The sequence below is a fragment of the Anolis carolinensis genome, chromosome 4 (assembly GCF_035594765.1).
Source record: "Anolis carolinensis isolate JA03-04 chromosome 4, rAnoCar3.1.pri, whole genome shotgun sequence".
Classification (NCBI taxonomy): Eukaryota; Metazoa; Chordata; class Lepidosauria; order Squamata; family Dactyloidae; genus Anolis; species Anolis carolinensis.
The window spans coordinates 248,532,153-248,551,020 of NC_085844.1; the positions used below are offsets into that span (position 1 = coordinate 248,532,153).

The 18,868-nt window shown below is 41.1% G+C and overlaps 1 protein-coding gene across 1 annotated transcript; it reads left to right on the forward strand.

Moving 5' to 3' along the window:
• The first annotated feature begins 1,784 nt into the window (after window positions 1–1,784).
• On the forward strand, window positions 1,785–18,499 carry psmf1 (proteasome inhibitor subunit 1). Its single transcript, XM_003226120.4, has 8 exons — window positions 1,785–1,921; window positions 6,066–6,208; window positions 9,487–9,639; window positions 11,081–11,163; window positions 14,175–14,372; window positions 16,493–16,546; window positions 17,119–17,277; window positions 18,150–18,499. Exons 1-8 carry the CDS (start codon window positions 1,894–1,896, stop codon window positions 18,199–18,201), a joined length of 870 nt encoding a protein of 289 aa, XP_003226168.2. The 5' UTR covers window positions 1,785–1,893; the 3' UTR covers window positions 18,202–18,499.
• The last annotated feature ends 369 nt before the right edge of the window (window positions 18,500–18,868 follow it).

Consider the following 18,868-nt stretch of genomic DNA (forward strand, 5'->3'; position numbering starts at 1 on the left):
TGATGTCTTGTAAAACATGATGTTTTGGTGCTTAATTTGTAAAATCTTAATATAATTTGATGTTTAATGGGCTTTTCCTTAATCCCTCCTTATTATCCAACATTTTTACTTATCCAACGCTTTTATTTTTCAGTGATTGGCTTGGGGGGGGGGGGCGCCAAAATTCTGTTCACTTACACTTGAAAAATACCTAGGGCCGGCTTTGCTCATTACCCAGGGTAATAAGTTAAACATCTCACATGGATGTATCCAGAGTTGTTCAAGTGCCAGCAGAAGGAACACAGTAGCAGAACAGGTTCCCTCTCCACCCTGCAGACCTTGAATCTGCTATAGAAACCCTCAATAACAACAACAACAACAACAACAACAACAATTGTATTTCTTACCCGCCTCTCCTCTCCTCGCAGCTCAAGGCAGGTTACAAAATTGCTAAAACACATCATTCTACTCTGGGAACTTGATTGGATCCCTGCGCAACCACGAAACCCACTCGATAAGCCTGGGAAGTCACACTCTCCCAGCCTCAGAGAAAGGCAATCCTCCTCTGAACCAAACTTGCCAAGAAAACCTTGTACATGATTTGAGTGCGGGCTCTGAGGGCGACAGGGGAGTCCCTTCTCTCGGCCCCACCACCGTCTCAAGAGGACAAGAGAAAGGGCCTTCTCTGTGGTGGCCCCCCGGTTCTGGGATATCCTCCCAAAAGAGATTAGATTAGCCCCGACCCTTCAATCCTTCCGTTCCAGCCTCAAAACATGGATGCTCAAACAGGCCTTTGACCTCGAGTAGGCATAATGGGCCCATACAAAGTTGACATTTGGCACTTTCTAAATCGATGGCCGCTAGTTTTATTAACGGATGTTTTTAAAATGGTATTATTTTGACTTTTATGTTATTTGTGCTATGAGGTTGTTGTTATAATTTTAGGTGACTTGTTTATATGTATATACCATTTTTTTATTTGCTGTATATTATATGTGCACCTTGGGAGTGCCTTTGTAAGCTGCTCTGAGTCCCTCCGGGGAGATGGTGGCAGGATATAAAGTTTATTATTGTTGTCAAAGGCTACAACCTTCACAACCTCTGAGGATGCCTGCCATAGATATGAGCAAAACATCAGGAGAGAATACTTCTGGAACATGGCCATACAGCCCAGAAAACACATAACAACAAAGTTTATTTTTATTATTATTGAACAAACACAAAAACCGCAATGTGCCTTCAAGTCAGCGGTCAGGTTTTGGAGACTGTGAATTTCACTGGGTTTTCTTAGTCAAGGAATACCCAAGGGTTATTTAACTTGTCCTTCCCTGATATATAACCTAGCAACCATTGGTGGTCTCCCATCCAAGTACTAACCAGGCCTGACCTTTTTTAGCTTATAAGATAATTCAGGATCTGGTGCCTTTGGGCATTTAAGTTGGTGAGTGGCAGTTAGTGGGCGGCTGGGTTTAATACTAAAGATATTTAATTCTGTTTCAATATTTGTATATTTTTAAAATACTTTCCATGGTGAAGAGCTGGGAGAGAAGACAAGAAGAACATAAGGCAATACAAGAAGATATGAAGGCCATATGTTAGAGGACTATATTTCTCCTCTCTTTGTTATAGAGCAGGCATGGGCAAACTTGGTCCCTCCAGTTGTTTGGGGAATTGTGGGAGTTGAGAGTCCAAACACCTGGAGGACCTAAGTTTGCCCATGCCTGCTTTGGATGCTCCTTGTAGCAAAAGCCGTGAAGATGGAACACAGAACCCGTTTGAAACATAGAACCCAGCAACTGACCAGCGGCCTGGTTTGGCCAGCCGAGCCCAAAGGAGGACAATGCCATCTTCGTAACGTTCACACTAGCTTCCTCGTCCTCTTCTTCGCATCATGTGGCCCACATCTCCATAGCCATGGCAGAGCGCGCCCGGAAAGTACACGGTCAGTGGGAAGAATGAAAGGCTACACATTTGGCTCAGACAATCCCAGTTAGTCCTCCCTCTTCCCATTTGTTCAGCTGCTTTAAAGTGTCCCAGTTTCTCCCTCCTCCTCCCAATTCTCCCTTGGTTCTCAGCTTCTTTCAGTTGCTGCAAATTGTGTTCAAAGTCTATGAACCCCAAGCAGAGTGGAGAGAGAAGGACTGGATCGTGCCCTGAATAGAGATTTATAGTCCAAACACATCTTGGAAAGTTGTGTTTTCCAACCCTGCACCTCGATTGGATAGTTTGGTACCCTTTTCATTGCCATGGGTCAGTGCTACGAAATCCTGGGACTCTTTGGCAGAGAGGGCTAAAGGCCTTGTAAAACTACTACTCCCAGGACTCCATAGCATTGAGCCAAAGCAGTTAAAGTGATATCGAACTGTAATATTATAGAGTGTCAGTGCACCTTACAGCTCTGGAGACATGAGTTCAGATCTCTGCATTGTGTGGAAGGGGGCCGATTGAAAAAACAATAAATAAAAGGGGAAATAAAATAAAAAATACAAAATTACTAAAATGAAAAATGTTTACGCTGCTCGTATTAATATGATCCACGGGCAGATGGAACGTTTAAAATGAAATAGAGTTAAGATACTATACTTTGAAAAAGTCAGAATGCAACGAGGTTTAGTTAGATTAAAAGGCAGAATATTTAAACTTTATGATTTGGGAGTTTGGGTGTGTGTGTGTGTGTGTGTTTTTTTGTCATTGACTTTTTAGCATATATTAAAATATATACACTGCAATAGGTTTGCTGGGGGTTGTCATCATTTTGCAAGAACCTGAGTCATCTCTGCCAAAAGGTGTTGGTGCAGTTACAAACTACAACTCCCAGGATCCCATAGCATGAAGCCATGGAAGTGGTCTCAAACTGTGTTAATTGTAACAGTGGAGCCAGAAATGTGCAATGCCATGAGAGCTGGACTAACAAAGTGCAAAAAGATTATGTTCCATTATCGGGGGCCCTAGAGAGAGAAGGTGTTGCACCCTAGCGAGGGTCCACTTTGCTCTCAACACACACCACTGAGACAGACTTGATATAAACAGTTTATTGATAAAGAAGTAGCAAAAAGTAAGGCAAAAGCAATAAGGAAATGCAATAATCCAAATAGAATTCAGTGTCCCAGAAACAGCAAGTAAATCCTTAAAAGACAAGGCTTAAAACAGGAACATGATCTTCAAAGCAAAATCCAAAGTACAAACAGGAGCATGAAAGCATGAATACTTTCCCAAAAAACCATAGGCAAAACCTGAACCAAGACTTGAGGCTTGAAGACAGGAATAAAGCAGGAGATCTTGCTCTGAAAGCAAAGTTGCTTGATCTGAAATGTGCCCCCACATTTCCCCTTATTTTCCCATTCTTACAAGACATGAAGGCATTCCTTTGACCTTGGGTTCCCAGCCTTTTGGCAGCAATCCTTAACGAACATCTAGGGAGCTTAGTTCTCAGACTCAGCCTTGTTTCTCTGTCTAATTGGACTTGCTCATTATTACTTTCAGAACCGCCTAGCTGTTGTTTACTTTCCCTGCCTTCCTCCAGTTCTGAGAGCTGGGAAAGGTCACTCTGATCTGAAGCCTCCGTTATCTCATCTCAGCCTGTTAGCTCATCTTGGCTGCCTGCCTGTGGCTTTCTCTGAATCTCTGGCTGCTCAGACTAAGAATCTCTGGCTGTTCAGACTGTCTAACATTCCCAGTTTCAGACTGTGCAAACCCAAATCCCCCTTCATCATCAGACTGAACCACAACAGAAGAATAGTCCATTTTACGCAGGTCGAGGGTGGGTTGAAGGAGGAAAACCATTTCTACCTGTTTTCCTATTATTCCCCCCCACCCATGTCCCTGTCATGGAAACAACCCTCGTTTATGAAATGGGAAGTGTGGAAGGGGAATAACCAGTGAAAACAGTAAATTGTTATAGACTATCCTTCCCTCTCTACCTCCCTTGTGGCCTCCACCCCCATAATGAAACAGTACCCATTTTACTTTTAATAAACCTCTCCTTTTTGCATTTTATTATTATTGAATTTTACTGAACCAACAATTCTACTGCAGTTTATTGACCACGGCATTTTACTCAACACTTTGTTTTGCTTTTTAGTAACCATTGCATTTTAATTAGAATCATAGAATCAGAGTTCGAAGAGACTTATCAATCCTTGTTTCCATTTTATTAACCATAGCAATTTATTTAACAAGTACCTTTTTGCATTGCATTGCATTTTACTTAAAACCTTTTTTTACATATTATTAACTTTGTCATTTTATTAACTTTCTGGTTTTTTTGCATTTGGTGAATGTTTGCATTCTGTTTTTATTTTGTATTTTATTAATCACAGCATTTTACTTAGTAAGCATGTTTCTTTTTCTGGCATTTTATTAATCATAGCATTTTATTTAACAAGCACCATTTTTCTTTTTGCATTGCATTTTACTTTCCACCTTTTTTGCATATTATTAACCTTTGTTTTGTTTTGCTTTTGATAAACCTTTGCATTTTGTTTTGTTTTGTATGTGTATTGCACATTTGATTGACAATTAAAAGGCAATCCTGGGTTGCTGTGAGTTTTCCTGGCTATCTGGCCATGCTCCAGAAGCATTATCTCCTGACGTTTCACCCACATCTATGACAGGCATCCTCAGTGGTGGTGAAGTCCGTTGGAAACTAGGCAAGTGGGGTATATTGGCAAGAAAAGGAAAAAGAAACATGCTAATTAAGTAAATTACTGTGTGATAAAATGCAAAATAAAAACTGAATGCAAACGTTTATCAAATGCAAAAAAAAAACCAACAGAAAGTTGAATGCAATGCCAAAGTTAATATGCAAAAAAGGTTCTAAGTAAAATGCAATGCCTAATGCAATGCCAAAGTTAATATGCAAAAAAAAGGTTCTAAGTAAAATGCAATGCCTAATGCAATGCCAAAGTTAATATGCAAAAAAGTTCTAAGTAAAATGCAATGCCTAATGCAATGCCAAAGTTAATATGCAAAAAAAAGGTTCTAAGTAAAATGCAATGCCTAATGCAATGCCAAAGTTAATATGCAAAAAAGTTCTAAGTAAAATGCAATGCCTAATGCAATGCCAAAGTTAATAATATGCAAAAAAGGTTCTAAGTAAAATGCAATGCCTAATGCAATGCCAAAGTTAATAATATGCAAAAAAAGGTTCTAAGTAAAATGCAATGCCTAATGCAATGCCAAAGTTAATAACATGCAAAAAAGGTTCTAAGTAAAATGCAATGCCTAATGCAATGCCAAAGTTAACAATATGCAAAAAAAGGTTCTAAGTAAAATGCAATGCCTAATGCAATGCCAAAGTTAATAATATGCAAAAAAAGGTTCTAAGTAAAATGCAATGCCTAATGCAATGCCAAAGTTAATAATATGCAAAAAAAAGGTTCTAAGTAAAATGCAATGCCTAATGCAATGCCAAAGTTAATATGCAAAAAAGTTCTAAGTAAAATGCAATGCCTAATGCAATGCCAAAGTTAACAATATGCAAAAAAAGGTTCTAAGTAAAATGCAATGCCTAATGCAATGCCAAAGTTAATAATATGCAAAAAAAGGTTCTAAGTAAAATGCAATGCCTAATGCAATGCCAAAGTTAATAACATGCAAAAAAGGTTCTAAGTAAAATGCAATGCCTAATGCAATGCCAAAGTTAACAATATGCAAAAAAAGGTTCTAAGTAAAATGCAATGCCTAATGCAATGCCAAAGTTAATAATATGCAAAAAAAGGTTCTAAGTAAAATGCAATGCCTAATGCAATGCCAAAGTTAATAATATGCAAAAAAAGGTTCTAAGTAAAATGCAATGCCTAATGCAATGCAATGCAAAAAGGTGTTTGCCATTCACAACAACCCGGTCTGTAGATCGTTTGTAGGTTGTGTTTCACCCGGAACCAAAGCGTCGGGCTGTGTGTTTCCCTGCAAAAGGGGGCGGGCCTCCCCGGTCTGCTTCCTCTCCGCCTCCTGGGCCACTTTCACTTTCAGGCCCCGTCGCAGGAGTTTGCATTGCAACCAACCCTTCCTTCCGTCCTTTGCTGGGGTTGCATTCTTCCCTCCTGCTGACGCGTGTCCTCCCTTTCCCACGTGACGCGTGTCAGGCGGCTGCAGCGCGATGGCCGGCCTGGAGCTGCTCTTCTCCTCGGTTGCGCCGGACCTTTCCTGCCCGCAGGACGCCCTGGTCTGCTACCTGCACTGGAAGCTCATCACCCATGGCTACCGCTGCCTGGGCGCTGGAGACCAGGTAAGAGGCCCTCGGCATCATCTCCAGGCCACCTTAAAAGCATCACCCAAAGCTGGGCGCACCCCATCCAGACCCATAAGCAACCCAGAAAGAGGAAAGCATGCATTTAAGTTGAGCAACTAGTCTCCAAAATGCTTAGGACCCAAAAGTAGATCTACTGTTAATACTAACAGTATGTTAATCTACTAACTAATAATAATAATAATAATACTTTATTTTTCTGTCCCACCACCATCTCCCCAAAGGGATTTGGGGCGGCCAACATGAGGCCAAGCCCAAAACAAAAACAAAATGTGACAAGTTAAAACCAATATAAGTAAGTAAAAACAATTCAGCTATAATAGTAAAGGTAAAGGTTTTCCCCTGATGTTAAGTCCAGTCGTGACCGACTCTGGGGGTTGGTGCTCATCTCCATTTCCAAGCCGAAGAGCCGGCATTGTCCATAGACACCTCCAAAGTCATGTGGCCGGTATGACTGCATGGAGCGCCATTACCTTCTCACCGGAGCGGTACCTATTGATCTACTCACATTGGCATGTTTTCGAACTGCTAGGTTGGCAGAAGCTGGGGATAACAATGGGAGCTCATTCCACTCCCGGGATTTGAACCTGGGACCTTTGGGTCCACAACAGCTCAGTGCTTTAACACACTGTGCCACCAGGGGCCCCAATAATAATAATAATACATGTACAGTAGAGTCTCACTTATCCAAGCTAAACAGGCCAGTAGAACCTTGGATAAGTGAATATCTTGAATGATAAGGAGGGATTAAGGAAAAGCCTATTAAACATCAAATTAGGTTATGATTTTACAAATTAAGCACCAAAACATCATGTTATACAACAAATTTGACAGAAAACGTAGTTCAGTACACAGTAATACTATGTAGTAATTACTGTATTTACGAATTTAGCACCAAAATATCACGATGTATTGAAAACATTCACTACAAAAATGCGTTGGATAATCCAGAACGTTGGATAAGCGAGTGTTGGATAAGTGAGACTCTACTTTAATAATAATACTTTATTTTTCTGTCCCGCCACCATCTCCCCAAAGGGATTTGGGGCGGCCAACATGAGGCCAAGCACAAAACAAAAACAAAATGTGACAAGTTAAAACCAATATAAGTAAGTAAAAACAATTCCGCTATAATAGACAAATTAAAAACACAAAATACAAAAACAGTGTAATGACCCGATAGGGAAAGTAGTAAAAACAGCATCACCATCAATTGATAAAATGGGGGTAATCAGGTCAAAAGTATGTGATGTTTTGGTCCTTAATTTGTAAAATCATAAGGTAATTTCATTATAATTCGAAACCGTCATCCCAGGCCAGTACAATCTCAGTTCTCCATTGCACTTATGGTTCAATGTTATTTATTTATTCAGTGTTGTTTATTTACATTCACAAGGTGGGCCAAAAGCCACAAAGGGGATTCAATGTGGAGCAAACATTCACGAAAAGAAGAGGCGATATAGATATATAGCCATAGCAAGGGATCATACAACAATATGATTTCAAAATCTTTAACACCTCCCAACAAAGGATAACCCCAGGCAGGAAACAGCAAGGCTTTAAAGCTGCAAGGCCATTACATGCTATTCAAGGAGACCAATTAAAACGTTCAATCTTTCCTCCAACAGACAAGACTTCTTCTCCCGCACTAGATATTATTCCACAGGTATATCAACCACACTAGCCTGCCTGTTTCTTACCTAGAGAAATCAATTGAAAATAAACAGAACCTGCCTCCAAGCATTAGAAATCTAAAAAAACAACAACAGTACAATAAATAAAGAACAACACTCTGAAACCAAGGGAATTCCAGACAGTAAACAATCAGCCCAGCTAACATCTCCCAACGAAAGATTCCCTCAGGGAGGAATCAGCCAGACTTATAGGCTACAAGGCCATTACATGCTAATCAAGATAGCCAATTTATTATGCCACAGCAACACGTGGCTGGGCACAGCTAGTTCCTTATACAGTAGAGTCTCACTTATCCAAGCTAAACGGGCCGGCAGAACCTTGGATAAGTGAATATCTTGGATAATGAGGGATTAAGGAAAAGCCTATTACACATCAAATTAGGTTATGATTTTACAAATTAAGCACCAAAACATCATGTTATACAACAAATTTGACAGAAAAAGTAGTTCAGTGCACAATAATGTTATGTTGTAATTATTGTATTTATGAATTTAGCACCAAAATATCATGATATATTGAAAACATTGACTACAAAAATGTGTTAGATAATCCAGAATGATGGATAAGCGAGTGTTGGATAAGTGAGACTCCACTGTATATCTATTATCTCCCAGGGTTTTGACTGCCCAAGATTTGTCCTGAGCCCCCACCACCAAAAAAGGGAACATCTGCACATAAACATACAGGATGCATCTACACCAGGCATGGACAAATTTTGGCCGTCCGGATGTTTTGGACTTCAACTCCTACAATTCCTAATAGCCGGTAGGCTGTTAAGAATTGTGGAAGTTGAAGTCCAAAACATCCAGACGGCCAAAGTTTGTCCATGCCTGATCTACACTATAGAATAAGTGATTATTATTATTATTATTATTATTAATATTATTATTATTATTATTATTATTTGGCATAGCTCAATGCTATGGAATAATGTGGTTTGTAGTCTTATTTTTGCCTTCTCTGCCAGAGAGTGCTGGTGCTTCATCAAACTACAACTCCTATGATTCCATAGCATTGAGCTCAATGGTGTCAAACTCCATTCATTCTACCGTGTTTCCCCGAAAATAAGACAGTGTCTTATATTAATTTTTGCTCCCAAAGATGCGCTAGGTCTTATTTTCAGGGGATGTCTTATTTTTCCATGAAGAAGAATTCACATTTATTGTTGAACAAAAAATGAACATTATATACTGTACAGTAGTTGTCATCACAAACCAGCATAACCAAACTGTGAATCCTATCAAGAATTTCTTGTTATTACCATTATTTCCATATACAAGACTATGATATGTACATTTACCAATCCCGCATGCTTTGGTGTTCTGTTTGGCGGGCATGCTTCCAAACAAAGACTTTGCTAGGTCTTACTTTCTGGGGAGGCCTTATATTTAGCAATTCAGCAAAACCTCTACTAGGTCTTATTTTCCGGGGATGTCTTAGTTTCGGGGAAACAGGGTACTGTGTAGATGCACCCACTGTCTCCACTGTTGCTTGACATGGTGCAGCCCAGCCAAAGTGTCATCTCTCTCTTTCTCTTCTTTGGGGGTTTCTCCATCATCCAGCCAGGTGCCAGCGAGAGGAAGTCGGAGATGTTGCCTCCCGGGTGGAACGCAGACAAGGAGCTCTACACCCTGCGCTACCGGGCAAAGGACGACTCCCGCGACCTGCTCCTGAAGGGCATCATGGTGGACGGCAGCATCATCCTCAACGTCATGGTGAGCCAGCTTCCAGGCCTAAGAAGGGGTTGGGTTCGGCCTCTTTCCCACAACCAAAAACACGGAGGGGCCCCCCAAGGTCCATCCAATCCAATCCCCTTCTGCCATGCAGTAGGACACCATTAGAGCCTTCTCTAAAAATGTCCATCCAGTCCAAAAGATTCCACTGCGTTGCTGTGAGTTTTCCAGGCTGTATGGCCATGTTCCGGTAGCATTCTCTTGACGTTTCACCTGCATCTGTGGCAAGCATCCTCAGAGGTCTGTTGGAAGTGAGGCAAGTGGAGTGTGGAATAATGTCCAGGGTGAAAGAACCCTTGTCTGTTTGAAGCAGGTGTGAGTATTGCAGTTGGCAAGCTTGATTAGGGTTGTTGTGTGTTTTCCAGGCTGTATGACCATGTTCCAGAAGTATTTACTCCTGACGTTTCACTCACATCTGTGGCAGGCATCCTCGGAGGTTGTGAGGATATATACTTCACTACCTCTGAAGATGCCTGCCATAGATGTGGGCAAAACGTCAGGAGAGAATACTTCTGAAACATGGCCATAGAGCCCAGAAATCACACAAGAACCATGTGATTTCGGCCATGAAAGCCTTCTACAACAAGTTTGATTAGCATTGAGTAGCCATGAAGCTGCAAAGTCAATCAGCGAGGGCATCTGCATAGAGGTAGCTTGGCTGTTATGCCTGGAGGCATCTTTTCTTTGGGAGGTGTTAACGTGCACTTGATGCTTTGCTGTCTGTAGTTCCCCTGTTTCTGAGTGGTGGTCTTTATTTACTGTCTTGGTTTTAGTGTTTTTTAATACTGGTAACCAGATTTGGGTTATTTTCATGGTTTCCCCCTTTCTGTTGAAATTGTCCACAAGCTTATTATTGATTTCAGTGGCTTCTCTGTGTAGTCCAGTGGTTCTCAACCTGTGTGTCCTGAGATGTTTTGGCCTTCAACTCCTAGAAACCCTAACAGCTGGTAAACTGGCTTGAATTTCTGGGAGTTGTAGGCCAAAACACCTGGGGACCCACAGATTGAGAACCTGGTGTAGTCTGATATGATGGTTGTCACAGTGGTCCAGCATGTCTATGTTCCCAAATAATGTTCTGTATCCAGGTTGGTTCATCAAGTGCTCTGCTGTGGCTGACTTCTCTGGTTGAATTAGTCTCTTTGGTGCTCTTTGGTTTGTGTTTGGACAATGCTACTGCATTTGGTGGTTTCCATCGATTTCACTATCATCAGGAATTTCTTCCTAATGTTATCAAGGATTTTCTTCTCTATTTTGAATCTACATCTTAGGGTGCATCTACACTGTGGAATGAATGCAGTTTTGCCCCACTTTTGATAGCTTTGACTGAGTGCTTTGCAAGCCCTGTAAGCTTTCTCCATGCAGTGAGTCCTGCCCACCAATACTGTGGTCCACCTCAAACTCTCTTCTTTCCTTCCCCTTTCAGGAGCCCAAATCCCAGAAAGTGGCGGATTTGACCCTGAAAGTGACTGACTACATCAACCCGGAACACCTGGCTGATTTTGACAAGTAAATATTGATCCTTCTCAACTCTGTAGCCAGTGGAGGGTCTGCAAGGAGAGATGGGAGCTGGAGTCCCAAGAGTATCATATGGCCACTTGATTCCATCACTATCAAATTCAGATAATCTATCACACATCAGATCCAGATAATCTGCTTTGAACTGAATTATATGGCAGTATAGTCTCATCTATTTTGATAGTCTGGATTATATGGCAGTGTAGAAGGGGCCTGAGAAGGAGTGCCCTTTGATAAACCAGTAGCAACAGAAGCTAAGAGGAATTCTGCTAGGTTAGCCTCTAAGCCTGTTGCAGGATTTTGAAAGGAATAATAATAATAATAATAATACTACAAACAGGTTACAAAGTTATATATTTTAAAGAAAATGCTACTCATCTACCTTCTAATACTAATACAATATGACTAAATATCTGCTTCAAATAACATGTTTAAACAAACAAACAAAAAAAGCATACACAAAAATAAAGCTGACTAACAAACTTAAAAAATAATTGTGTGTAACACGATTTTTGTTCATGGGTTATCAATGTAATTTCCTAACTGGTTATATCATAAAAACATGGAAAAGGTTTATTAAGCTGCCAAAACTTTGTCGTTGTGGGAAGGACATCCTGCAGCACATTTTGCTGTAGTTTTTCAAGGAATATCACGTCTAGTCTCATCCGACAGAATTTGTGGCAGCCACAAAAACAAAGTTTCTGGAGTGTAACAACTGCTTTCAAAGTAAATACAATTGGACAGGAAATAATATTTTCAAACCAGGAACAAACATTTCTTTTCAATTTTTTTTACATAGTGTACTTTATATACTCCAGTATAAGCCAAGTTTTTCGCTCAGCTTATACTCGAGTGAGGATCCTGGGCGGCTTATATTCAGGTCGGCTTATACTCGAGTATATAGGTAATCAGAGTTGGGCAGTCTTATCCTATTACTGTCTTATTACAGTAGAGTCTCACTTATCCAAGCTAAACTGGCCGGCAGAAGCTTGGATAAGCGAATATCTTGGATAATAAGGAGGGATGAAGGAAAAGCCTATTAAACATCAAATTAGGTTATGATTTTACAAATTAAGCACCAAAACATCATGTTATACAACAAATTTGACAGATAAAGTAGTTCAATATGCAATAATGTTATGTTGTAATTACTGTATTTACGAATTTAACACCAAAATATCACGATATATTGAAAACATTGACTACAAAAATAGCTTGGACAATCCAGAAGCTTGGATAAGCGAGGCTTGGATAAGTGAGACTCTACTGTATTATCTTAAATTATTTATTTATTTATTTACAGCATTTATATTCCGCCCTTCTCACCCCGAAGGGGACTCAGGGCGGATCACATTACACATATAGGCAAACATTCAATGCCTTTTAACATAGAACAAAGACAAACAAACATAGGCTCCGAGCGGGCCTCGAACTCATGACCTCCCGGTCTGAGTGATTCATTGCAGTGATTCATTGCAGCTGCTCTCCAGCCTGCGCCACAGCCTGAGCCCGAATACTGTCTTATTATTATCTTAAATTACAGTTTTATGTAAATATTCAGAAACGGGTTGACAGTATATATAACAAAAACTGGAGATTTGGCTAAGTATGAACTGCATGACTGGAAGCATATCTTTGGTTTCACCACGAGAACTAAAACATTACCTTTAGGCTTTTCTTAATGTAGGTGACAATTAGGTTGAGGGAAGAATGTGGTGGCTGCTCTAAGCCAATATGGACGCCACCAAAGTTATTTTAGTGCACGAACAAAAAATGTAGTTTCATGGCGCAGCCTGCTAGTAAAGTCTGCTAGGACTCTCTTTCCTTGGCTGAGGATCAGTCCAAGAGTTGCCAGACTTGTTCATGGTCTTTTGTGTTGGAAAATATGACTCTTCTTCATTGTCATAGTGGTCATTGAACATGACACGCCTTGCTATACCTTAGCCTTAGACAACATGGGAAAATGGGTTCCTTTCTATTTGCTTGGTTAGGGTTTGCCTAGGTGGAGCTCCCCAGACTTACAGCTTTCCTTCTTTCTTGGTTTGGTGCCGTGTTTTCTTTCCTATGCCCTTTTGCAAGAGCATAGTGTCAGTTATGGGGGATTCTGGGGTTCACAGTCCAAAATGGCATGTTTATTCATGCTGTGGAAGTTTTAGCCTGCAGCATTTGGGAGGGGAAAAGGAATCCGGGTTTGCATCTCATGTATGTATATGTACCTTCAAGAATTTCCTAGGCTGCATCTACACTGCGGATTAATGCAGCTTGATACTACTTTAACTGTCATGGCTCAATGCTATGGAATCCTAGGGAGTTCTGGAATCTTTCCAAAAAATGCTGGTGCCTCTGCAAACTACAACTCCCATAAATAATAATAACAACACCTGAGGGAGGGCCAAAGTTTGCCCATGCTTGGTATAGATGCAGTCAAAGTCTGCCAAAGTGACTGTAGTTCTGCGTGGACCAGGAGAAACGTAATTTAGTGTAGAATAGAATAGCTTTATTGTCATTCTACAACTAAATTAAATGCTTTCCCCAGCACACATCACAGAAACAACACACCCATTGCTCCATATCAATGTGACGCCATGGAGTTCTGTAGAGTTACATCTCTAGGATAAAAGCTTTCTTGCAGTCTGTTTGTCCTTGTCTTTGTCATCCTGTACCATCTGTCAGATGGCAACAATTAAAAAATAGTAATATGCCAGGTGAGATGGATCCCTAAGACTGCTCTGAGCTTTCTTAAGTCTGCGGGACTTATAAAGTTCTTCCAAAGAGGGGAGAAAGAGAGCAAACAATGAAGTGGTGACGCTTTGGAGCGCTTCCTATCTGCCACTGCAGTTACCAAACTGTGCTTGATATGTTTGTTCATATTGGCAGTTTCAAAGGGATGCATGTGGTCTGGCCACAAATGTCTCCCCCGCAGACATGTGGGCATTTCTATATTACTTGGTTTCAGCAGAAGGTGAGCAGCTCACACCTCTCCATCCATCTCATTCCAATAGAGTCTACCAGAACACAGAGGAGCTGCAGGCGCAGATCCTCCACCACATCGTCTCCCCCTTTGAGACAGCGGCCAAAGACCCCGCCATCCCCAAGAAGGAGCCCAAGAGGGAGAGGAACCCCTCTCCGCCCAACCCTCCAGACCACGACCCGCTGTGGATCCCACCCCGGCATCCCCATGGCGGCCGGCAGCCCAACTGGTGAGTTTGCTGGCTGAAAAGTGCTTCTGTTTTGGAGCCACTTCCTCCTTGAAGGTTGCCGCTGAATCGGGTCATATGTATGGGGAATGCAACAACACCTAGCATGGAAGAGTGAAGAATGCCTCATAGTCAGCAGCAGTAAAAGGGTTAGATGGTTTGAGTGATCTGTAACTCTCAGCATCCCCAATCATTGAGCACACTGGCTGAGATTTTTTTTTTAATGTATACATTTTATTGTGATACTGTCTATACCTAGCCACATGTTGCTGTGGCCCAGTCTGGTTTGATGAAAAAAACTCATTAAAAAGTTCTTTCTCCTATCCTGGACCTTCCACAGATATATAAAGAGAAGCCTCTCACAGGATGGTAAAACATGCAGGTATCCCCTGGGCAGCATCCTAGCTGACGGCCAGTTCTTTCACGCCATAAGTGGCAAGGCTACGGCCAATTGGAACATTTCTTGCTGTAAATAAAGAACACCACTCAGAAAACAGTGGAATACTAGACATGAAATAATCAGGGCCAGCTAACACCTCCCAACAAAGGATTCCCCCAGGCAGGAAGGAGCCAGGGTTTGAAGCAGCAAGGCTATGTAATACTAATCAAGTTGGCCAATTGGAACATTCACACTTGCTTGTAGAAGAAAGGAGTTCTTATCCCACCCTGAACCTTCCACAGATATATAAAGAGAAGCATCCCACAGGTTGGTAAAACATCCAGGTGTTCCCTGGGTAACATCCTTGCTACTTGCAGTTTCTTCCTGACACCCTTTCTGTGGCTAGGGCTCAGATCCTCAGCCTTGTGTAACTCCTCGTAAGTGGCAAGGAGGCAAGCCTAGCCTTCCCTTGTGGCCCCGCCCACACGGGTTGCTAAAGAGTGGAGACTGCTTGTCCGTTGCTTGCACCGATGCTAAAAGGAGAAGCCGTCTATTCATACGGTAGCTAAGGGAGGAGGAGACTGATTGACCGTTGCTTAGGGATACAATTTTACCTTTCTCAGGTGTGTCAGGTTTGTGAGAGTGGGCTTAAAACACTTCGCTATGTTGTGTCTGATTTCATAGCAATTGGTGCTAGTTTGGAAGATATGAGGCCCCTCACTTACTGACATTACATTTTTATTTATACCGTGTTTCCCCGAAAATAAGATAGTGTCTTATATTAATTTTTGCTCCCAAAGATGCTCTAGGTCTTATTTTCAGGGGATGTCTTATTTTTCCATGAAGAAGAATTCACATTTATTGTTGAACAAAAAATGAACATTTATTATAAGCTGGACAGTAGATGTCATCACAAACCAGCATAAACAGACAAACTGTGAATCCTATCAAGAATTTCTTGTTATTGCCATTATTTCCATGTATAACACTCTATGGTACGTACATTTACCGATCTGCTCTGGTGTTCTGTTCGTTGGGCATGCTTCCAAACAAAAACTTTGCTAGGTCTTACTTTCGGGGGAGGCCTTATATTTAGCGATTCAGCAAAACCTCTACTAGGTCTTATTTTCTGGGGATGTCTTATTTTAGGGGAAACAGGGTATAAATGGGGGGGGGACGACGACGACAACAACAACAACATGCAATCTTCGAGATTAAACAATCAAAATACAAATATTATTTCCCCTGTCCTGCCACCTCCCCATTCCTACCCATGACTTCTGACACCACACCATACAGTTTTAAATTCTTACAGCCTTTTACGTTATTTTAAAGTGTTTGTTGAATATGTTGTTGTCCTGTTAAGTTATTGTACCATTTTATTCTGGAATAGTTCCAAATTGTTTATATGGTTCTATTTGTAAGCCAGTCTGAGATCTCACGATTAAAAAAGCAGGATAGAAAGACCAGTTCAGTATCCCTCAGTCCTAAAATATTAATCTGAAATGGTCCACCGGAGAGAGTGGTGCCTGAGATTTCTGATGCTTTAATATACACAAACTTTGCTTCATGCACAAAGCTATGTAAGATATCATATACCTTATAATATATAATGTGGGTTTGTGGCTATGCGTTTTTACTTTTAAAGGCCCTTCTGTAACCATTTTTAGAAAACCAATATCCTGCATTCAGTGACAGACTCTTCAAACTGTCTTTCGAAACTCAAATATATCTTCCTTTTCAGGCAAGACCCCATGGGACCATTTGCTGTTGGAGGAGAAGACCTGGACCCCTTTGGGTACATTTTTCATTCTATCTAAATATCCTTTGTGAGAAGTCCCTGTCTCAGGGTGCATCTGCACTGTGGAATTATTGCACTTAACAACTTCCATAATTCCATAGCAGTGAGCCATGGCAGTTAAAGTGGTGCCAAACTGCATTAATTCTACAGTGTAGATGCACCCTCAGAGGGAAGGAACAGCAGCTAGAAATCACTTCCAACACACTGCTTTTTCAGGAATGTGAAATCAGTACATCGTCTTCAATTCTTCTATTTTACTGCTGTCCAGCTCTCACTCCTTCATAAGTGGCCAATGCATCTTAATTAGTAATAAATATACTGTAATAAAATGTTAGTACAAGCTGTTCAATGTTGCTACATGAATCACCAGACTACGTAGTTCCGGTAGAGCCGACATAGGCCAATTTTGGCCCTCCAGGTGTTTTAAATTTCAACTCCTACAATTCCCAATAGCCTACCGTTGTTAGGAAGTTGTAGACCAAAACTAGCGGGAGGATCAAACGCAGGTCAGTGCCAAGGAACTGGCCTGAGTCAATCCAGCTGTCACCTCTCTTTCTGCTTTTGCTCAGGGGCCGAAGCGGGGGAATGATCTTCGATCCGCTTCGATCGGGATATCGGAATCCTGTGATAGATCCATCTTCAGGACTTCCAAACAGACTGCCTCCTGGATCCGTTCCCCCTGGTGCCAGATTTGACCCCTTTGGGCCCCCAGGAGCTAACCGAAGTGGGTGAGTATCAGAAACAGATAAACTAGAACATTGTTCTAGTAACAAGCTGAGTATCTCTTAGCCAAAATGCTCAGGATGAGAACGGTCTTGGATTACAGATTTTGGAATACTCACATGCACATAATGAGCCTTCCTTGCTTCCTCCCTCCCTCATGCACGTGTCACCTAGCACAATCTTTCTTTCACTGTGACATCAGAGAGGGCCACTTCACCTAGTTTTGTTCCTTTTCTTTCCCTATGCTGTTGGGCCCAAAAGGGTTGGTTGTTTTAGTTAAATCCATAAATCTAACTTTGATATGTTTTAATGGTTTTTAACTGGGAGTTTTTTTAAAATACTGTTTAAATTTAATCCTGTTAATATGTTTGCATACTGATATATTTTTAAATGTATGCCAATGTTTTTATGTTAAGCTGCTTTGAGTCTCCTTCAGGAGAGATAAAGCAGAGTATTATTATTATTATTAATAATAATAATAATAATAATAATAATGTATATATTTATGTTTTAGTTCAACCAGAGGCTGAAGAGGAGGGGATAGTCTGTGTGCCAATTTTGGGCTAGACCCATCATGCCATGTTTGGAGCCTTTGTGGAACAAATGGACAAACATATTTTGATTTGATAGATACACATATAGATAGATAGACTGACAGATAGATAGATTGAAATATTTAACTCCCATTCTGCAGCCTATTTGCATATTTTAATGGGTTAAGGAGCCATCAGGGGTTGCCAAAATTACTTTGGGGGGGGATCCCAGCTGGAAGGTGGAGTCATTGGTGTCTGTGAAAGCTATGAGTGTGGGTTGGTTAATTCTAAACTGGCTTAATATGGATAGTGGCACTTCCATGTTTTCCATATTCTCCTTTCAGGCCGAATCCGGACCACCTTCCACCTCCCAACTACGATGACATGTTCATGTGAGAGAAGCCAGATGCCTCCGTGCCACCCACTCTACTGTTTCTACTGATGAGGGACATTCCTCTTTCCCCTCAATAATTTGGGGTGTCTGCTTTGATGGACTTCTTGGGCAGCACTTTCTTTTCCTAGCTCTGGCTGTTTGTGTGGATTGGATTTCTCATCCCATGAAGAGGAGATCAGTGCCGCCACCTTCTTTCTCCCCTTTGTGCTGCCTACTTTGCCCCAACGACACATCCTCTTTGGATGCTGTACATTGGCACTTTGGAACTTTAACCCTTGCTAAAGATGACTGCTAATCCCTAAGCATTACTGGTATGGTCTGATGGGTGTGTTATTTTTCAAAGGATGTGGTTGTGAGACATCAGTATCATTCCTTCGCTTGAGCATAGTGTGAACCTGGTAGTGAACTTCGCTCATTTGGTAGGAGCATTGGGTTTCGATCAAGAGAAAAACAAGATCATTATGGTGATAGTAATAATCTCTACCAAGAGAGAAAAGCAGAATAATAATGCTGATAGTAATAGTAATAATTATTACTACAGTAGAGTCTCACTTATCCAACGTAAACGGGCCGGCAGAACGTTGGATAAGCGAATATGTTGGATAATAAGGAGAGATTAAGGAAAAGCCTATTAAACATCAAATTAGGTTATGATTTTACAAATTAAAC